The sequence below is a fragment of the Leguminivora glycinivorella genome, chromosome 19 (assembly GCF_023078275.1).
Source record: "Leguminivora glycinivorella isolate SPB_JAAS2020 chromosome 19, LegGlyc_1.1, whole genome shotgun sequence".
In the NCBI taxonomy this organism is placed as follows: Eukaryota; Metazoa; Arthropoda; class Insecta; order Lepidoptera; family Tortricidae; genus Leguminivora; species Leguminivora glycinivorella.
In genome coordinates, this window is record NC_062989.1 from 5,885,911 (window position 1) to 5,909,162 (window position 23,252).

Genomic DNA, 23,252 nt, shown 5'->3' on the forward strand with positions numbered 1-23,252 from the left:
ATTTCAACATCATATACTCTTCAATGTTGAAATCCCCAAAGAATATCATAAAATAAAACAACTTATTTTTTTAACTCACATTTAATAAACAACCACAATACATAATAAAATTTCAGATTCAAACAAACCTACTAATCAATATTCACCAAGTCTATACACTCCTAAAAGTAAAAACTCACGATACTCAAAAACACCGAAAACGCACCAAACGGCCACATGGTTACGCACTGCCATTGAAATGTTGATATTCGCTATTATCAATGGCATATTGTTGTCCCAGTACTTTCACGCGGCGCGGGCGCTCCCCTCCCCCACCCCTACCTGCCCAACTATATAAGCTCGCTCCCGCCCTCATTCGACACAGACGCAAGTTGCACTTCAATATAGCGAGTCCTGGGAGATCTACTCTTCCAGCAGCGCTATTACCGAAACTCGCTAATTATCTAAAAACTATCTCTCTCTCTTTCACTTCTGTGCTAACATCCTTTCAAAAATGAATCCCATGGTGAGTAAATTTCTTAATCAAAAACTTAATAGACAGTGACATGTGTGAATAACATAACCCCTCCGGGCTACGATCGGACAGTTAGCGAACTATATTGATCTAATGATGTGTCGTAGATCACTTATGCAAATTCTATAGTTCCGTTCGAATGATTAACGGTGTTTCGGTTTGCGATAACTCAATTTATTGTTAAATCAGATAGTGGGAACCAGTTATGGCGCACTTTGTTCTGGCTTGCCCAACTTGCTGCTTACGCCAGCCACCGCAGGATACCTGACCTCTACTCTATCTTGTTGGTTCTGCTTGTTCTTCTAACAATATAACAAAGCAATCAATTATGATCGAATGTAAAACATTATTTAACAATACACAATTGAATGTGTTATGTTTCATCCGTAAATGTCAATATTCATTTCACTTTTGTTTTTTTTTACTGATGATCTTTTAAGTGGATAATATTTCAATGGACCCGAACCAAGAAAACTACATACCTAATGCTTGCTCGACAAATTGTGACAATGTCATCATTAATAACAAATTTCTATCCTTGTTAATAGTTTTTAATATAAACATCATAATGTTTTGCCATTTTAATTGGCGATGTCACCATCTAGCTGTCCGGAATGCATTTAGCATCATAAAGGCGAAGAGCCATTCACGCATGCCCACTTATTGTTTAATATATTGCAACCATGTCACTATTCTAATTCGCTTTTATTTTAATACTTACAGTTTATACTTTTAACACTTCTTTATTATTTAACACCTCTAAGTTTCAGTCGACAACATACATAGGAATCATCTACTTATATAAAAAAATTAATATTTAACACAATGATACATATTAAAACTCTAAAAAATAAAACTCTATTACATTGCACATCAATTCGTATTTTGACTTAACTATCGTAAAGATTTTCTCTCCAGCCAAAACTTATCAAAAACAGATCATTTCGAAAGTCAATATATAAACTTGTCAAATATTGATAAAATATAACCCAAAGTGTCAACTTTATGGCGACACAAATGAAAATCTGCATAAAGTAGATTTACGAGCGTTAATGTAAACAGTGATCACATAATGTGCATTGCAAAATATTCATTAGTACAGTTAATGAATGCACTTTGTCATAATTATGTCGTTAATGGCAGAACGTGCACAACTAGGCCTGTGTCGAAAATTAAAAAGTTACGAGGCACGTGAGGTCGGTGCACGCGACTTAGGTCATTGCCAGAAATTTACAATTCTAAATATTTATGCTCTATTAAATCATAACTTCACTATCATATGTTGCAAATATGTACCGTACATGCCCGTGGGACCTTTGATACTTGAGTAAAACAAGTAGATTCATTATTCGGTGTTCCATATAAAAAGGAATCTACCCCCAAAAAAGATTTTAAAAAAATCACATGATTGCCGCAACGATATCTTGTCGCGGCATAGATGACACGTCTTTTTCTTCTTGTATTAATGGCATAATGACGGGTAGTTTAAAAATTGCAACTAACGTGATTATTTACTATGAAATTAGGTTATAAGTTATAATGTTATGAATACAACACTAAAAGATGAAAGATACCAAGCTTCACTAGTTCTTGCTGAGCATCTAACTACTTATTATGTTTATCTACCTTCTTTCTATCTTCGCTTGCTCTATTTCCATTCAATTATCGAACAATTAACATTCCATTACATAAACACGACATAGTTTACATTACATTTTTTGCACTTGGATACACCATGGTCTAAATCTTTTTCACCAGCACGAACTTCCTTAAATAGAAACTGTAAGAGATATATTTTTAATGTAGATACGCACGCCACAAATAAATAAAGTGAAGCAAGAGCTAGTAAAGTACACATTTTTTGCAACAACAATAACTAATGCGGTTAAGGTGTTCGGAAAACGAGTACAAAATGAAACCCAACCCATTTCCGCACCAATGTCATTGAAAGTTGACCAATTGTGTAGATATTGATCTTAAAGGCAAGGGCGAGCGGTCCTTATAAAAGTTATTAATGCATAATCATCATTGTATTAAGCTTGGAGCAAGCAGATTGACAGATGAAAGAAATATAACATCACGGTAATCCATTTATGATAACCTGTTTTTACTACAGATGGAAAGAATCATCAATTCAGTACCGGAAAAATAAAGTCATACGTACAAATAAAGCGACTTTATACCTGATCGGATTGAGATTAATTTCATAATCCACAGCGAGTTCAGAGAGTCATTGTGCCAGTAAAATCAACCTTCACTTGCTAAATAACTTGACAATGACATTGCACTACTTAAATTTAATGAGATCAAATTGAATTCGGTAACCAGCGCCAAATTAAATGAAACATTACGTTAATTTCAATTGTCTCCACATCTAACATGGCCAGTTCTTTAAAGGGAAATATGATCAGATAAGATTGTCGATAATGTTTAAATGCAAATTATTGCCTTCCAGCTTTCATTAAATCAACTTTGCTTTAAAATAACTTACGACCACCTAGATATTTAAATCATACCTAATTGCGTTTTAACGACGAATTGTAAATTGCTGTTTCTATTTCAAAACGTGAGAATTGTGAGTTTACGCATATGTATACATCGTACAAGTAAAACAAACAACTTATGACATGACATTTGACAAAAAAGTGACAACTAGCTGACATTGGCAGCGATTTCAGCCAGAATTGCACATTAGGAATTCAAAATTTCAAACCGGCACTATGGGCGTGCATGATAGCTAAGTTCGCACCTCCCACGCACCGTGTTAGTAAACGAGCTGTCTAGTTTCTGTCCAGCCTTTTCATGCTCCATTTGCGTCAGCAATTGTCAACAGATCAACCCGCCTTCACAGGGTCCAATATTATAATCTAAGCCGCGATATCGTTATTATTATTTTAATGACAATTTCATGTCGCTTGAATTAGTTTCGCTCAGATACAATCTTTGTTTCTTGAAGATATTTCAATGTGTCTATTGTTTGTATTAACATTTATATTTGGGCTGGTTTATCTGTTGATTTAAATCAGTGTATGGTGATTGGTTAATGACGGCATCGGGATGGGTAGTTTTGTGAGCGTGTCCGAGGCGCCAGCGCACCCAACGCTCGCTGCAAGGAACCTTTCGAACATTTAAACATTTGATTTGGATTTGATATTACTTCCAGTCCTCGCACACATTTATTGAACATTGAGCTGCTAGTACTAATGTTAAATGGATATTATATCAATAACAGATTTTTATATTTCGAATGCGGCTGCAGCTTGGGTGTCGCCAGCCTCGCCGCTCACTGGCGCTTTTTGTCTGCATTCCAGTGCGCACCGATTTAGAAGGGCATGCCCGGTGCCCACGCACCGCCCCGCGGCACTCTAATCGATATCCTAATTATAAATTATACGTAAAACACCCACCAATGCCCAGTGTTACTTACAGCTTTAGCTTACACTGAAATCTAAATCCTACTTTATGTTCCCTGCCTTTGTTTATCCAGCTTATCTCTAAATTTGTCCTCACATGACGCATCGCGTGGGAGAGTTGCATCAGCCGTTACTTTAAATGCAAACAACTTTTAAGAAGGTCGATCGTCGATATCTTACAGCATTAAAAAGTACTTGGGCTCGATAAATACGACATTACCTTCTTTACCCCTTGTAAAATTATACGAACGTATTAAGATAAATGGTGGTAGCATGAAAAATTCAATAACCCGTGGGCAATGAGGTGGTAGGGCTGGCGTGATTTATGTTGCAGTTAACACTTGAATGTCTCACTTTATTTTTGTCTATATTGCTTTAAGTAGGTAGAGGCTGCTTGAACTTAAACTTCGTGATCTAAATTGTATTTTATAGCTTTATTCTCTTTACGTTCGGTGAATGAAACTTAGTGAAACATTTCTTTAAATTTTAGCAAAATTACGTCTTTATGCGTGCGAATGTTTATTGCAACCTTCCGAAATATAAGGAAGTGTGTTTAATAAGGAAATTAATGTAATTAACAAGAATTTTAATTGAATAGCTGCCAAACTTTACATTGCACGTTGCCACAACAAGGCATCGAGATTACAATCTTTAAAAAAACGGTCACGTACTTGCACTTGCTTACGTACGTTTCACAGTAACACTATCGTTTTAAATCAAGCACGAGATTTACCTACCAATCTATTAGGTTACTGTGATATTTTCGAAACTAATTTTCAGACATAGATTCTCAATGGAATTAGCAACTTGGCGTTATTTCGCGTCCGTCCGAAATACTTGATTATTGATTATTATTTTTATCATAAATGGAAATAACACTAGCAAAACAATAAAAAGGGTCTTAAGGATATTTTAAACGTCAAACTTGAATCCTCCGGTATACCTAAAATCACTCACAACTTTTTTCGGTCTAAGTTTCCTAAGTTCCAGCGTTTGTCAAAAATAGAAAATGCAAGTGGCTGGATGGAAAGCAAATGTCAACGTGACATATGAGGGTCAGTCAATGTGGAGGCAAGTCCGGAAGGCGGGCTTCCTGCTCCGCGACCTTGGGCCGGCCTTCGGACCTTGGCGCCGTTCACTCGCTTACTTTTATTGGAAATGCAAAAGCGGAGGCGGACGCGTTTTTAAACTCATTAAAAAGTTACACGACCGACTCTGTTTAAAACAAACAAAATAAATCTCTTACACGGTTCGATTTAATAACTAAGATTCACAGAGTTGTTCTTGTTTAAAAAAAATCTTAAGACCGACGCAGCTTGTGACTTGTACCAGTACAGTATAGCGCATGCCACCACGCCTGCGACATTTTTTGTTCCTTTTGCAACCTGAAGTTCATTGTCGCGTACTATTTGTGTACTTCCTACTATCGCGACCGAATCGAAATCAGAACGTGTCATAATCAAAATAGCCTATTGTTTAGATGTTTATCACTTTGGCCTGGTTCCAGGACAATATACATATTTTAATTACTTGTCTACATAATTTCACCACAGTTAGAATTCAAGGATGAAACTGTGCATTTTCTGAGTGAGTGTCCGCGATTTTAATCATACGTTTTGTAACGTCACGCGCAAGAACGGACGTGGATTACTTAACGCGCGTTTAGGTTAACAGTTATATATATATATTTTCACCACACCAACTGGTAAAGGCTTACTTTGCTATTCGAAAACAGATAGCAAAATTGCATTTTATCCACAAGAGTGCAAAGTAATTTCATACAAATTTTAACTTGATGTCTTGAGCTTGCTGGTAGAATTTACCTATAAATGATGATTCTGAATCATAAATATTGGATAGATTGATGGTTTTGATTTAAATTGATGTTTTTACTCAGTATTTTGTTCGTGTTGGTGTGGTGAAAAATTTTGTGTTTCACTCGGTCAAAGTTTGGCAAAGTTTGTTTAACCTTCAAGTGCGCTTGAAATCAATATTGGCACGTGCGGTTAAACCTCTTTGCAAATAACGCTCTCATACTAAGATTCCACAGTTATAGATATTCGTTCCGAATTTTGAACCACTCGCTACGCTCGCGGCTCGATTTGAATTATTGGAAAAAACTTTTGACTATAAAATTCGAAGCGAATATCTAACAAATTTGAATTTAACCGGAGGGGAATTTTGAAAATCTATGGTTATGTTATATTTTTTGGATTGATTCTAAAAAAACTTATTTGAATCGATGGAATTATCCCCGGTCGTGTTTTGTGGGTTAGCCTCAAGTCTCTAAACTGGCCTAGGATGCCATTAACATCGTCATTCATATCATAGATAGAAAAAGTAACATCCCTTCACCTGTATAGCATATTAATATAATCGGCACTTATAAGGCTTTTGAGTGTAAACGGGTAAATCTGCCGCTATGTAGAAACAAGTAAATCTGCAATTCGATTATGTGCATTTCCATACTTTAAGGCCTACCATCATAAGTGTAACTTCAAGATCCTTAGCAACAACTCCTAATAAGAGCTCACTCCTATTATATATATACTATGTTGTCGCTTGTGGTCAGCCCAGTGGCAATAAGCCTAGATCTAGATCAGACATAGGGCCTGGCCGAGATCGCGACCACAAGCCCTGACATCATTACGCGTTGAACTTACGCTCGCCGCAAATTCTTTACCTATGCTCTCATCTCATTAAATTTCATTGCCTCTTAAATAAGTACCTAATTTTGTTTGACTATTTCGTTCACGCTTTAAGCAATGTTATATTCAAATGAAACAAAGTTTATTCACTTGCGATACATAAATCATGCAATCGGTTTAACTTGAAATTGACGGGTTCACACTTTTACAAGAAAACAGTTATGTAGTAAGTACCTACTTAGTGATTTTTTGTAAAATATTCATGGCTTTGAAGAAATAGAAAGTAGTCAAATCCAATTCACGAGATTTGAATAGTCCATCTGATAATGAAATTCGCATGCATGTTTGTCAATATACAATATAAGTTTAATCATTATTAGTTTATATTTGGTTTTGTATTTTATTTTGTACAGTCCAAACTATTTCAAAACTGATATTGTGAGTAATGTGAGTACAGTGCAATAATTTCACACACTAAATTGCAAGAATGGACGCTAAGTATAACATAAACATTGTTAAGACCAAGCTTTAGTATATTTACATTCATTTACATATACTTAAGCTACTTAAATACCCACTAATCATTTAAATGAATAATATTGAGATTAACTTTTGTAGATTTGTATATGAAAACTACTCTGTCTGTGCGAACTTGTGCATTATGTAATACTTGCAATAGTATAAACACATAATTATGTTTTTTAAGGGTACCGCTGGAAAAAAAACTTTAATACTATGAAGTAGGTACCTCAAAATAAATTATGTTTTTACCTATATTTGGTGATCAATTACAGTAAATGTTCGCTTCATGAATAATCAGTAGATACATGACTTAAATGATTTTTAAAAGCCCCATTATACGAGTAGGTATCTGGCATCGATGGTCAACCATAAATTTATTATTGACCTTTTACCTCGCGCATTCCATATCATGACAGCACCCGGTGCAACTTATCTGGGTTGTTTGCATACATTATAATAATTGTACAATCTTTACTAACAAAAGCTGCTTGAGGGCATTAAGTTAGCTATAAATATAATATTATAAGCTCATATTTACTTATAACTATGAATGAATCGTTATCTTTAAATACTTTTTGTATCTATTACCTAATTTAATAATTTTACAGGAACATAAAGTAGGTACAAATAGGAATTGCGAGACAACAGACACCTGACTATCGAGGGCGACTTATCAGCCTACTAGAATTATACTACATCCAGATAGGCACAAGGTACAACTCGTTTGTATAACGAGAGGCAGCTAGCAATTAGACACGGAGCGGGCTAGTAACTCGGAATATTATCTCGCTAGTTGGTACAATAAATAATAACTATAGCCGCAGTTATTACAACTGCCGATTTAAGTAACACTGTAGGTTTTCGATCATACACTAAATCAACACCTGAATGCAAGAAACTAGGTACCATTTAACACTGCTATTACATGCACCGCAGCTATACTTACAAGTAATAATGGTGTATTCTGTTGTTCACAGATTGTATTCGCTTGCTTGGCGTTGGCGTGCGGAGCCCAGGCTAACCAGGGCTGGGCTGGTCCCCCGGCCAACATCGCGCTGTCCCAGGACGGCCGCAACATCCTCGACACCCCCGAGGTAGCGCAAGCACGCGCCGCCCACCTCTCGGCTCTGCAACAGGCCGCCCAGAACAACCCCAACCCCCAGGACGATGGCTCATACGATCCCCGTTGGGACAGCGAAGAATACTGGCAGCGCGCTGAACAGCCCAAATGGAACGCCGCCCCCGTCCAGCAGTGGAACGCCCCGGCTCACAACCAGTGGAACGCTGCCCCCGCACACAACCAGTGGAACGCCGCTCCCGCCTGGAACGCCGCCGGCCCCGCCCCCGCTCCCGTCGCCGAGACCCCTGAGGTAGCGCAGGCCCGTGCCGCCCACCTCGCCGCCCTGTCCGCCGCCAAGTCCGCCGCCCCCGCCCAGCAGTGGAACGCTGCTCCCGCGCACAACCAGTGGAACGCCGCCCCCGCCCATAACCAGTGGAACGCCGCCCCCGCCCACAACCAGTGGAACGGCGCTCCATCCTGGCAGGGTGCTCCCCAACACCAGGCCGCTCAGATCAGACTAGCCAACGACGGCTCCGGCATCCTGGACACCCCTGAGGTAGCCGCCGCGCGCGCCGCGCACTTAGCCGCCCACCAACAGGCTGCCCACGCCGCGCCCCCGCAGCACGCTCCCCAGCAGCACTGGTGAATCCCTTCCCTTCTTCCGACGGAGCGAGCGCAGCGCTAGCCCGTGACCCGCGCTCCTGGCGAGCCGCGCCCCTCACGCGCTAGATCTGCGCCCGACCGTCTCTTCCTTCCTCCGATCTCTTCTTCGTTTAGGAACACTTCAAGTGCAAGTGCGTCAGCCTCTTTCTATCTTTGTGGCTTTTTGTTACTTTTATAAAATTATATTGAATGATATTTTGTACATAATATTTGTATGTATGCGTAATAACGAATTATATGGAACGGAAAATACCTGATTGTTTGAATTACTGAGTCACCTCACCTTTCCACTGCACACGTAGGTAGGTATCTGTCGGAGCGGACAAGGTTAGCGGGAAATATTCTGGCACGGCCGGACACACAAGCCTGGCCGGTATGGTCATACTGCTATTTACATATCCTTTGTAGAGCGGAGGCAATATTAAAATTGATATAAATTACTTACTATTACTGGAGAACTCGTCTTCTTTTCGAGGAGTAAGTTGTTCGTCTGCTCAGACTATTAATTCCGGTCTCACAGATACACCACGCCACTACACACTCACGGGGTCGATATTTCGTGTCATTTATCAACTCGATCTAATGACGTAATTGAGGATGCAGCATGAAGTGAATTGAGGAGTGTCTTTTCAAAAGGGCTTATTTCCACTTGTAACTTTTTTTGGGAAATCGAGAAAAACATAATTCCACGGTATTGATTTTGAAATTAATATTTAATTTGCAAAATTGTAATATTGTAAGTTGACGTTAATGCTATGATTACATCAAACGTAACATGTGTACCTAAATAAATATTTAATTACCATATGTTTTTGAGAATTAAGCACTTTTGATGCGAACTTTTGGGAATTAAGCCCTTTTGTTGTGGCCTTGTAGCGTAAATGTTATTATTTTAAAATAGTTTTATTTTATTTTTGGATTTTGTATTAACGTTAGTTGATATGAATGTTGTTGTAATACATACATTGGTTTATCCACATAAATAATCATTACACGTTTTTCAAAATGTGTTCTAAACTTTGATGTTAATCTTTTTTTTAAAGATCAAGGCGAGACTTTTTGAACTTTTATCTCAAAACAACGCGTAATTTTCTATGCTAAGAAAAACTGCATTCATAGTTAAAAAAAAAAAAAGAAAAAATGGAAATAAGCCCTTTTGAAAAGACACTCCTCAATTGAAGTGTCAAGTACTAGGAAAGCTTGAATTAAAAGTTGTCAACAAACCGTAATAGAGTTTGCAGTCCCCGTCAGAGTTTACATTCCGCTAATACCTAGCATGGCAGTATTAATGTGACGGCACGAGCAGGCAGATGCCTAGACTACACGTGCGACCAATGAATAGAAATAGTGACACATATTGCTAAGAGTCAAATAATATCTAGGGCAGACTAGAGAGAATGCATACTTAAAATACGACAATTTTAAATTGCTGAACGGTTAATACCCGCCTACGAGAAAACGGCTTCTTAAATTGTATCAACTTAAATATAAATAAGTAATTTTCAATGGACTATACACGGTGGGAATGAGTATACCGACAGATTTTAACTAACGCTTCTAGGGCCCATTTCGACTCAAAAAGTTCATACAAACATTGCTAGTTAAAGCCTTAGTTTTCGAGATATTAAAATATTTCAGTAATTCGCATGCTGAAAAATGTCCATGGTACCACGCCTTTATAACGTGACGTAACCATCCGTACAAGGATGCACACACGAAGTTTAAATGCGGTAATAGCAAACTTGCCTGCCAGTCCTAATCATTTTGTGAAACTTTTTGTTAATAGTTGAGTTTCAACAGCAAAGAGTTTTAATTATTGAGGATTATGTGTTAAGTACTTATGGCTGCCATAACTTAGCACTCGAACGTAACGATTGCTCTGTATGAACGTAGCTGTGCTCAAGATATCCTTAAAAGTTAGAATAATATTATCTCTATTAGTTTGGTCTTATGTTTTACCACCTGTTCTCAACGATATGCAGACTTTTCTGGTTGTGTACGTTTACTGGCCTTTAATCAGTTAGGAAACGTTCTTGACATATTATGACAATAAAATCATAACATTCATAACCGATTGTCACCAAAGTCAAAATAATAAGTTATTATGCCGCAACATTATTGTAATAACCTAATAGCGGATATTCATTTTGTATATGGATTCTGTAACGGAAATGGACGCAGATCAGTTGCCGAATATAGGAGACGATTTCCTGATCGTCGCACTCCGCACCATACTACTTTTGCAAGTATTCATAGACAAATTCGTGAAAAGGGCTTAAAAGCGGGGCATGCAGAAAGAGCAATTAATTTAGACTTGCGTACAGAAAACCGGATCATGAATTTAATTGTCGAAGATCCCACGTTGTCTTCTAGAGCAGTAGCGAGAATTGTGAATGTGAACTACAGAGTTGTCTTACTTGTATGGAAAAGGTATGGCCTTCGTCCATATCACTACAGAAAAGTTCAAGGACTAATACCTGGTGATGGGCTAGCCAGGGTGGCTTACTGTCAAATAATACACCAAAAGCTTTTGGAAGATCCGGATTTTACAAGAAAAATACTATGGACAGATGAAGCCCTCTTTACCAGGGAAGGAATATTCAATTCGCATAATATGCATATGTGGCTTGAAGAAAATCCAAAGGCAAAGTGGGTACATTCTTACCAGCACAAATTTTCCGTTAATTTGTGGGCTGGGATCCTTGATAATGTTCTGATCGGCCCAATTGAGATTCCACCACGCTTGAATTCCGCAAATTATTTAAATTTTTTGAGGAATGAATTGAATATTTTGCTAGAAGACATCGATTTGCAAACCAGACGCACTATGTGGTTTCAGCATGACGGCGCTCCATCCCACTTTGGCCGTGAAGTGCGAAATTGGTTGGATCAAGCATATCCTCGCCGCTGGATAAGACGTGGAAGTGAATCGGTAGCCTGGCCGGCCAGATCACCCGACCTCACCCCTTTAGACTTTTTTTTTTGGGGAACGTTGAAGGACAAGGTGTACGCAAGGCCGGTAAATACAAGAGAAGAATTATTGGCACGGATCATGACGGCTTCGGATGAAATAAGAAATAGTAATTTCTTATTACATCATCAAATCAGATTACGATTAGCTCTTTGTGTTGCAAATGAAGGCTCGCATTTCGAAAATTTATTATAATAATAAAAAGTATGTGGTAAACCGTATTTTTTTCCTAACTCATACGTAGTCTAGTTATCTTGCGTTACGACTAATGTGTCGATTTTGAACTCAAATTTTGATAGTCGTATCAAGCTATAAGCTGGTAGTGATTTTGACAGCCCCGCCAGTGCAAATGATATTTCAAATAGGTATCAAACTTCTATGAAACTATTACGTTTACACATGCGGGTCTGTTAAAATCTTTGCCAACTTATCTTGGACTAACTCTAATTGAAAAAAAAGTACATAGTTTTTAGTTATTTATAAATTACAATAATCCCATTAATTAATAACAAAAAATACCAAATCCAACCTTTGGTAAAAAGAATTTAAATTTCTTATTTTGATAAAATAGTAATACCAAAATTAAGTCATAGGTAAAAAATATCAACAAAACATTATAATCCCGCCGTCTATCTATTATAATTGGATGCTAGATGAGGTCCTCTTATTGAACTTACAGTCTCATTTTTTCTTATATGTACCATCCCGACCAAATTACGTAGGTTCTTGTCTGCTGTCAGGAACATTCTACATACTCCAAACGTATTTTTAATTTCGTCGTATTGTCTCTAAGTCTATGGATCACACTAATATGGCGGCGAAAGTCGACGTTTGTTGTCTTAAACGCTTGAACTCGTAAAAAATCAAGTGTCATACTGAAGTTCACTCGTCTCTTATCTCGTATCTTGTCGGAGCCGTTCGTGAAATGTACCTATAGTTTTCTTTATCACTCCTTAGCCTTAGGATTTGTTCACAGGAAGACCATCGTTAATTGATTTTTTTTGTTCCAGAAATTAACTAAGTTAAAATGTCGGTATTGGACCAATGTTGATATAACAATATTTACTTGTAATGTCACCAGGAAGCTGTTGTTAAAGTCTGTCGGTATACTCGTTCCCACCGTGTATGGCTACTTGCTAATCCTAAAGTGTAAAATACGGATCCCACATAGGTAACTGGAGATCCATATTATACACTCTGTAATATCACTATTAAGTAACTTTGTACATTTTGTAACAGAACTACAGCATAAAATAAATAAAATACACTTTGATTAGTTAAAACGTGCCTTAGTAATCTCCCATCAAATTAATCTTTGTAGATGCCGATGCCGTTAACTGTTCAAACATGTTATCAAAATCAAATCTAAATTAACGAAATTAAAGGTTTGCCGCCGAATGAGCGCAACTACAAATCTAATTACATGGATCAGGACAGGACGACAAATAACTACAAAATGTATAATTGTGCTATCGAAAGCTGGCCATTGAGGCGGGGCAAGGTCGATCTATCATTCAGCTTTGCAATCAAACGATTATCTGCCAGCAAACATTTACAGTGGGGAATTACGTTAAAACTAGTCCTCTTTGTCGCCACAGCTTTTATTTTATTTGTCGTGCTTGCCTCAGAAAATACGGGTGTTATAGTGCTATGATGGTCTATCCTCATCAGAACTTTGGAATACGGCCACGGAAGGACTCCATTGATTTCAGAAAGGTGGATTAAGTCACTGAATGTTGGAAAATCATTATTTTTGCTTGATCTATCAGTATGTTTCCTTAGAACGTCTACTAAAAGTTATTTTTCCACTCTCTGGTATTGTCCCGAACGGGTCTAAATCTCAATATTATATTATTTCACAATTAAAATAAGTACTGCGGTTTCAGCAAAAATCAAATTATTGGACTACTGAAAATAGTCAAGATCCGGCTCCGTGGTATGTCTGGGATCATAAACGAACTATAACCAGAAGCAAAAGTGAGGTATGTTCATGAATGAGGTAATTACGAAAATTTCTCTCCCTTTTGATAGCAAAACGCAACCTATATGTCTTTAAAGAGCACAAACGTAATACTACTTTAGGTAGTGACCGAGAAACAGTATTTCGTTGTCGTAAGACTAACGTTTGTCATCTTGGCTAAACCCCCTGTGGGTATAATTTTGTAATAAAAGGACTCTTTTAAACAGGAGAGACCACCTCAACCTCACCAGGATATAATATCAGGTTGCGATGGCAAAACTGTCCGGAAAGACCTAAGAGAGTATTTGTTGACATCCACATTGCATGGTCTCCGATACGTGGGAGAGAAGAAATTGACTTGGTTTGAAAGGTACGCGATAGAGGATCCTTCATATTCTGCTCTTCATTTCATTTTTGTTACCCCTGATTTTTATTTTATTTTATTTTGAGTTTAACCCCCTCATTTTCATTATTTGAAAACGCTTAGTTCTAAAAGGACGTAAGTACGTTTACAGGGATAAAACACCATACGACTGTAGTCAACTAGAAGAAACAAAACCGGCCAAGAGCGTGTCGGGCCACGCTCAGTGTAGAGTTCCGTAGTTTTCTGTATTTTTCTCAAAAACTACTGAACCTATCAAGTTCCAAACAATTTTCCTAGAAATTCTTTATAAAGTTCTACTTTTGTGATTTTTTTCATATTTTTTAAACATATGGTTCAAAAGTTAGAGGGGGGGGACGCACTTTTTTTTCCTTTAGGAGCGATTATTTCCGAAAATATTAATATTATCAAAAACCGATCTTAGTTTACCCTTATTCATTTTTAAATACCTATCCAACAATATATCACACGTTGGGGTTGGAATGAAAAAAAATATCAGCCCCCACTTTACATGTAGGGGGGGGGTACCCTAATAAAACATTTTTTTCCATTTTTTATTTTTGCACTTTGTTGGCGTGATTGATATACATATTGGTACCAAATTTCAGCTTTTTAGTGCTAACGGTTACTGAGATTATCCGCGGATGGACGGACGGACGGACGGACGGACAGACAGGCATGGCGAAACTATAAGGGTTCCTAGTTGACTACGGAACCCTAAAAAGTATACTGTATCTTGGAAAGCTCCTATTTCTGTATAAACCTGAGTATAGATCTCACAAAAGTGAGAGTGCTACGTTTACGAAGTGCTAAGCTTACGAACTTACAATTGCATAGGCGAATCCCTATCCTCTCTCCGGAGGGTATCTTGACATTGAGCTGAGTGGGGACCTCCTTCTGATGATTATTGTGAACCTTATTGTAATAACTTCTGCACACAGATTCTTCTGGTTAGGAGCATTCAGCTGCTCTATAGTGTGCGCAGGATTCTTCATCCTCAACGTTTACGATAAATGGCGAAGTTCGCCCATGATCGTGAGCATCAACCCTGAGAACATGGCTCTTCAGAACCTGCCCTTTCCGGCCATCACTGTTTGCAACGTCAATCAGGCGAAGAAAAGTGTCGCGGAACGATATAAGAGTGACGGGTAGGTGAAAAAAAAAGAAATCTAGATGTTACCTAACCATTTCACAAACTCTTATCAAACTAGAAATTTTATACTAATGTAGTATGAAAATTTAAAGGCGTTAGTTAATTAAAACATTGTTTTGTAAACACATACATACACGCGAGTAGGTAGAGTACAGGAAACTACTAAGGGGAGTAGAAAGAAAACGAAATTGTGATATTGCACTAATAAGCTGCTACCCCGTCGTCCACACCACAATAGAACCCATATTGATTCAAATATTGTTATCAGAGATCCGGTAAACAAGAAATTACTGGAAAGCCTATGCACAACACAGGAAGACACAGAAATATTTGTAAGCGACGTAGCTCAAAGCGCCGATTGGGACTATTTCCGCTCCTTCTTAATAAATGTAAGTTTTACTGACAGAAAAAAAATCTTAAGCCTTCCCTTGCTGTTATTACCTACTTACTCATGGTCATGTCATGACACGCGTATGGAATAAAAGCCTAAACGAAAAAAAATCGAACCCACCGGGTTTCACAATTTTCCTGTACATATGAAAACAAGATTTTCCTCCTCCTCCAGGTAACCCAGCCATGTAGCGAGATGTTAGCAATGTGCATTTGGGACTCCGGAGAAATGAGTTGCCAGGACCTGTTCAATGCTCAACTGACGGACGAAGGCCTGTGCTGCACCTTCAACGTCGTCCATCGCAACAAACTGTTCCGCAATCCGTAAGATACAAGATTAAACCTATAGAATTAATTTGTCGTTACGTTTATTCAAAGGTATGCTTAATGTTTGCAGCAAAGAGTTAAACGATATGAATATTACGTTCCCGTTAACACCGGTTGATTGGACTCCCGAAGGCGGGTACCCGGCCGATGCACCGTTCAACGGTTTTCCATGGAGACCTAGAGGTTAGTAAGATAATATCGACAATAACTATTTAAATGTGTTCATTTCACTTGATAGACTCGACAAGTGGTGTAGGAAGTAGCGAGGGAAATAGGCAGATACGAAGTGTGGCGTTGACTACTCGTCATCGACCGCCGCACATGTACACACACACTATCTATATATACACTTCTTTCGCTAATATTTCCCTAATACCTAACTTCCCACACCACTTAAGAGTATGGGGCTAGGGTATAAACATACGCATTTATAGAACACTTTTAAAAGCAGTTTGTAAGTAGTCGTGTAGTGTTTAGGTCCAGAGGTAATTACAGCTTTTACTTATCGTCGATGCAAATTTCCACGTGCGGTTCAAAGATATTGAAAACTAGGGTACAGATAAAATTCTGATGTCTAAGGCACGTACTGTTGGACTCGTGATTGGGAAATATAATATCGTGTCTCACGGCTCACCGGACTAGTTTTAGGTACTAAAAGAAAACCAATCGGAAACATAATCTATCTAAGTACTCGACCGCAATAAACCGGGTGACCGCTGCACGCTACCTGATTCTTTATTTTACGTACTTATTAGAACCATTTACCTATAGGCATTTACCTATACGTTTACACATTTATTCCCTTCTCATGCCATAGGACAGAAAACTATCCGTTATTTCGTTACCTACCGAAAACTATGAATGTGTAAGAAAAAACTATTTTGTAGGTATCGGGACTGATCATGGTTTGACATTGGTTTTGGACGCGAACGTGGCCGAATATTACTGCGCTTCCACGAAAAGTCCTAGTTTTAAGGCAAGTACGCCAGCATTGTTATAGCTAAACTTTTGTTTTAACACGAACAATACCTACTATGTCATAACTGAAGACAACTCTTAACTTTTTAGACCGTTTAACAAAAAAATACAGTCACGACGCATCACATACATTCTCCTTAATTGTGATTTTGGTATCGTAGCGATCATTCGATTAACGCCTATACTAACGCACGAAGGCCAACAATTTTACACGCCACTTCTATAAAATTTTAGATCCTTCTGCACAATCCCACGGAAACGCCAAACATCGCGAATCTGGGAGACATATACGGTCTAGGCATAGAAGCTCGTATCGCCATCCAACCTCGAATCATGGACGCAGCTCCCTCTCTGCGGGGCATCGATATCAGTAAGAGGGTGTGCCTGTTCTCCAGTGAGAAAAACTTGGTCTTCTACAGGTAACTTCAATAATGTTAAGGTTTGCTGTAAGAATTGCCTATTATTTATTTAAAATATTTACGCGCATGAATGCACTCTGAATTTGAATGCCAAAGAATTTATCTTATAGGTAATAACTTCATATTAAAGTCATTAAACCTACCCTGTACATGCCAACATCCTTTCTGAATTTTAGGCTGAATTTTTAGGCTTCCCTACCTAATAAATATATAAAGAAGAAGCTGACTGAGATGGTGACGACATATCAACGCACAGCCGAAACCGCTGGTCCTAGAGATTTCAAATTTGGCACGTAGGTTCCTTATATAGTGTAAAGGAGCACTAAGAAAGGATTTTCCAAAATTCACCTCCTAAGGGGGTCAAATGGGGGTTCAAAGTTTGTATGGGGAAACAAGATTAGTTTGACTATTTTATTCGAAACTTCACAGGAAGATTCCTTAAGACGTATGACTGAATACGTGTTTCAGGTTTTTTGAAAATTTAACCCCTAAAAGGGTGAAAAAGGGGTGATAAAGTCAAAAAATCAATATGGGTACCGTTTTTATGGTTTATCGGGTCGCTGATCACGATAAATACAACGTTTTTAAAATGAAACGAGGCGGAAGTGAAATACCTTCTCCCCTGTTGTGGTGCAATGGGGTTTAAATATAAAAAAAAATATAAAACAAGATATTGACTGACTGACTGACATATCAACGCACAGCCGAAACCGCTGGTCCTAGAGATGTCAAATTTGGCACGTAGGTTCCTTATACACCGTGTTTCACTTAACACTAAAAACCTGAAAACAGTTTGTTCAGAATCGAGAGTAGAATCGATTGAGCTATATCTTGATGGGGGTAATATTTTTATTTAAATTAGTATTATTAGTTATTTTTTACGTGCCCACTCTATTGTACTCATAATACAACATTGTGTATATCGCATTGCTAGAGGTTGTTTACCTTTTTTCTGTATTTAGGGGTATTAATACTGGCCGGTTACTTCTGGACGATTATTTTTTCCGCTACTAGTTTGACGTTGTTTGTCAGTTTAATCTTAATGTTTATCATAAGTCATAACAAATTGAACTCGTACCTAATTACAACCTTGTCATTTTGAATATTGAGTTTATTTGCTTACTGCGATTACCTGTCCAATTTGAAGTTTACTCTGACAAAGCTTTAAAGTGTTTTACAGTGACATCTTAGCTGTCTATTGGTAAACCTTATGTCGTTGGAGTAACGTACACAAATAAATAGTCTTATGGTTTATGATGGTAGTTAGCAATTATTTTATTGAGTGTAGAGCTAAAAGTCAAGTAGAGCTGTACAGAAAATTAAAAATTCAATTAAAAAAAAAGTAACGATCAGATTAAAAGATGAATACTCTAGATGAGTTTAAAAAAATAAAAATCAGTTGGGGTGTCTGAGGTTTTGAGTGATACCGGAAACACCGTGTATAGTGTAGAGGAGCACTAAGAAAGGATTTTTCAAAATTCGCCTCCTAAGGGGGTCAAATGGGGGTTCAAAGTTTGTATGGGGAAACAATGTTAGTTTCACTGTTTTACTCGAAACTTCACAGGAGGGAGGGTAAAAACATATGACTAAAGACGTGTTTCAGGTTTTTTGAAAATCTAACCCCTAAAAGGGTGAAAAGGGGGTGACAAAGTCAAAAAACTAATATGGGTATCGTTTTTACGGTTTATTGGGTCGTTGATCACGATAAATCTAACGAAGCGGAAGTGAAATACCTTCTCCCCTATTGTCGTGCAATGGGGTTTAAAAATCAAAAAATATATAAAAGAAGAAACTGACTGACTGACTAACTGACATAATATATCAACACACAGCCGAAACCGCTGGTTCTAGAGATTTCAAATTTGGCACATAGGTTCCTTATATGGCGTAGAGGAGCACTACGAAAGGATTTTTCAAAATTCTCCTCTTAAAAGGGTGAAATGGGGGTTCAAAGTTTGTATGGGGAAACAAGATTAGTTTGACTATTTTATTCGAAACTTCATAGGACGATTCCTAAAGACATAACTAAATTATACATGTTTCAGGTTTTTTGAAAATTTTACACCTAAAGGGGTGCAAAGGGGGTAAAGTCAAAAACACAATATGGGTATCGTTTTTATGGTTTATCGGGTCGCTGAACACGATAAATACAACGATTTTAAAATCTAATGAGGTGGAAAAGAAATTTTCTCTCCTGTTGTTGTGCAATGGGGTTAAAATATCCAAAATAGCCATAAATATAGGTTTAGTGTTTATCTTTACTTCTGGGTCAAGAGATTTCAAATTGACACGGAATTTCCTTAGAGGACCACTAAGAAAGGATTTTTCAAAGTTCACCTCCTAGCACGATAATTTGACAGGGACAGAGACAGGGACAGGTACAGGGACAGGAACGGGATAGGGTTAGGGTTAGGGATAGGGATAGGGACAGGGAAGGGATAGGGATAGGGAAAGGATAGGAATAGGGATAGGGATAGGGATAGGGATAGGGATAGGGATAGGGATAGTGATAGGGATAGGGATAGGGATAGGGATAGGGATAGGGATAGGGATAGGGATAGGGATAGGGATAGGGATAGGGATAGGGATAGGGACGGGACGGGGACGGGGACGGGGACAAGGATAGAGATAGGGACGGGGATAAGAATAGGGATTGGGGTCGGACTAATCGGTCGGCAATCGATATCTAGGCAGTGTAAAATGCAGGTGGCTCAGTGCGAAGGGATTAGTAAGTAGGCATCGGCGAGTATCCTGCATCCGTAATAACTATTACATTCAATGTGCTGTAAGAAGATCGTTGTTTGCTTGCCTTTTATATGTTTACGTTTGCAATAATTATAAGAAAAATGGAAAAAATTGTACGCGATAATGCAAGGAAGTACTTTTTACCCTACCGACCATAGCGTCGAGATACTGGCTATGTGGGTTGTATGAAGTTTCCCCAGTAGAAATATTTATATAAGTAGGTAAAATACAAACATATTCGTACCTACTACCTACGCTGTGGTCGCTGTGTAACAAATTCTACAATCATTGCAAGAATTTCTTTTAAAACAATAGTAATATGTGTAAGGTACAGTCAGCCAAAAAAGTGGTTTAGGTACCACTTTTCGATCAATAGAGTCAAAAAGTGGTAAACCACTTTCTTGGCTGACCGTACAGCAAATAGATCAGTTACAATGGCCCCCCAGTCGAGAATTGCCCCGCTTTACCTTAATCGAAGTAATCGCGGACAGATGTACCTACAAAGAAACCTATGGATCCAAATGAAAATCTTATTTTTTGTAAATGTTTCATAAGAATACTTTTATTACGCGGGCGAAGCTGCGGGTAAAAGCTAGTAAAAGAATATTTGCAACGCTTTCCAGAACTTACACCTTAAATAACTGCGAGATGGAGTGCGAAGCTCGAAATATGCTGGCTTTATGCAGATGTGTGTTGTATTACATGCCTAGTAAGTAACAAAGGATAACAATATTTTGGGTATATAGGATTACTTGCCTACTCGCACTCATACTTAACTTAATAGCTTGAATAAGTTGCTGAAATATTTCCTTATTAAAATTAACTGAAGGATTATGTATGTATGTATGCATGTACCTTTACCTAAGGATTAGGTATTTTTAAATTATCAATTATTTCAGAAAATAAAACCACACGGGTTTGTGGTAAAGCCGACGCGAACTGCTATTCTAATATGAATCTTATTAGAAAAGGTAAGGTTGATTGATTCAATTGTATAATACAATAATTCAACTTGAAAATAATTGAACTAATCTTTTGTAAGTACTGCTTATCAAAGTATCATTAAATTTCTGAACCCATAGTATTTCTTGTAGGCCGTCAACTATCTTGTGAGGAGTGCCTACCAGCGTGCACAGAGATCTCATATAGCGAGCGAATGAGCTCCGCCAGACTGAGCCCGGAGATGGTCAAGCAATATGCCAAGCGGCTCAGCGGGAACAAGACCGCTGAATACGTTACGTGAGTGTCTCCAGCTAGCCGTATGTTGTTGTAGTGATTTACCTTGTCAGCTCTATGGATGCACGGGTCTTATACAGCGAGCGGATGAGCTCCGCCAGACTGAGCAAAGCGCCAACGCTTTATTGTTTGCTTGGACAAACAATAAAGCGCCAAACGGCTCAACGGCAACGAGGCGACTGAATACTTTGTTAACACATAGGTCTTCCTATTTTACCTAAGTCCTTTTATTTTATCCTTCGTGCTAACGTTCGTTAAATACTAAACGAGATTTAACAGAATACAAATTGAAAAATTACTTACATTGACAAGTTTCAAGTGGAATTCAAATGTGATCTTATATTATCGTTTTTCAGAAAGAACATGCTTATAATCCACTTTTACTTCGAGGACCGCACTTTTACAAGGTTCACCAAAGGTGAAATATTCGGCCTGACGGAATTTTTGTGTAAGTATGAATGAACATACATGTACCTTTTTAGACCACACGTCCGCTTGTTATTAGTGAAAGCGCAGTGTCGGATAATGATACCCATCTGTACCTAAACATTAAATTACAAAACTATTTAAATACATTGAAAAATCACTCACCTTTTCGAGTCCATAAGTCCCACAACACCGCCGTCTTCTTTTTGACACACTAATGTCTATACTATTAATACTAAGTATGGAAGTCTAATAAAGTTAGTTTAGTGACGAAGATTGCTTCGCAAATAAATCTATTAAACTTTTTTTTTTTGTTTTCGGGCCAGCGAACACTGGAGGACTACTAGGCCTGTGCATGGGCTTCAGCATGATGAGCCTAGTAGAACTGATCTACTACGTCACGCTACGCGCCCTTTGCCATCCGCGCCGGAGGCCTAAGCATCACTTCACACAATAACTCTGCGTGGAGACGTTACGTTTAAGAACGTATTTTTATATATAGAAGGGATTTGTTCTACCCTCCGTAAACTTTGTCTATTAAAGCTAAAGTACACCGCCAGTACACGTGCTTCAAAATATTGGAGCCGTGCATGCACACATCACGCAAAATGTCGCCTTTTATAACGATCTGCATATTACAACGCGCGTGCCCGTCTACAGAGAGACATCCGGTGTGCGCAAGCTTTTAAATATACTTAATTACTGTAAACTCAATTGATTCAAATACTGTTATTTGAAGTACATAGTTTAATGAGAGTTACGACCGCCACACTTTTATGTAACCAGTTATTGAAATATAAAATGATAAATTTCATTTGATTGTTGTTTACCTAAGTACTTTTGTCTCTGGCTTTTCAGGAACAGAAAAGGGTGATTAAAATGTTCCAAGGACAGGCCCAGTTTACCTAAGTACTTTTGTCTCTGACTTTTCATAAACAGAAAATAGTGATTAAAATGTTCCAAGGACAGGCCCAGTTTATCTAAGTACTTTTGTCTCTGACTTTTCATAAACAGAAAAGAGTGATTAAAATGTTCCAAGGACAGGCCCAGTTTACCTAAGTACTTTTGTCTCTGACTTTTCATAAACAGAAAATAGTGATTAAAATGTTCCAAGGACAGGCCCAGTTTCTCTAAGTACTTTTGTCTCTGACTTTTCATAAACAAAAAAGAGTGATTAAAATGTTCCAAGGACAGGCCCAGTTTATCTAAGTACTTTTGTCTCTGACTTTTCATAAACAGAAAAGAGTGATTAAAATGTTCCAAGGACAGGCCCAGTTTACCTAAGTACTTTTGTCTCTGACTTTTCATAAACAGAAAATAGTGATTAAAATGTTCCAAGGACAGGCCCAGTTTCTCTAAGTACTTTTGTCTCTGACTTTTCATAAACAAAAAAGAGTGATTAAAATGTTCCAAGGACAGGCCCAGTTTACCTAAGTACTTTTGTC

General features: G+C 38.0%; 2 protein-coding genes across 2 annotated transcripts; both read left to right on the forward strand.

The window, feature by feature from the left end:
• Window positions 1–353: 353 nt before the first annotated feature.
• Window positions 354–9,072, forward strand: LOC125236668 (pupal cuticle protein-like). Its single transcript, XM_048143563.1, has 2 exons — window positions 354–505; window positions 8,075–9,072. Exons 1-2 carry the CDS (start codon window positions 494–496, stop codon window positions 8,801–8,803), a joined length of 741 nt encoding a protein of 246 aa, XP_047999520.1. The 5' UTR covers window positions 354–493; the 3' UTR covers window positions 8,804–9,072.
• Window positions 9,073–13,775: 4,703 nt separating this feature from the next.
• LOC125236740 (pickpocket protein 28) lies at window positions 13,776–22,563 on the forward strand. Its single transcript, XM_048143660.1, has 12 exons — window positions 13,776–13,790; window positions 13,979–14,121; window positions 15,075–15,281; window positions 15,555–15,675; window positions 15,852–16,000; window positions 16,074–16,186; window positions 16,891–16,979; window positions 17,216–17,400; window positions 20,769–20,854; window positions 21,240–21,384; window positions 21,738–21,829; window positions 22,134–22,563. The coding sequence occupies exons 1-12, from the start codon at window positions 13,776–13,778 to the stop codon at window positions 22,262–22,264; spliced, it is 1,476 nt and encodes a 491-aa protein (XP_047999617.1). The 3' UTR covers window positions 22,265–22,563.
• The last annotated feature ends 689 nt before the right edge of the window (window positions 22,564–23,252 follow it).

Excerpts from the sequence above, each read along its gene's own strand:
- LOC125236740 (XM_048143660.1), top strand. Across the intron at positions 16,980-17,215 it reads CGAAAAGTCCTAGTTTTAAG|ATCCTTCTGCACAATCCCAC; the intron begins GCAAGTACGCCA and ends ATAAAATTTTAG. Across the intron at positions 21,830-22,133 it reads CGGCCTGACGGAATTTTTGT|CGAACACTGGAGGACTACTA; the intron begins GTAAGTATGAAT and ends TTTTCGGGCCAG.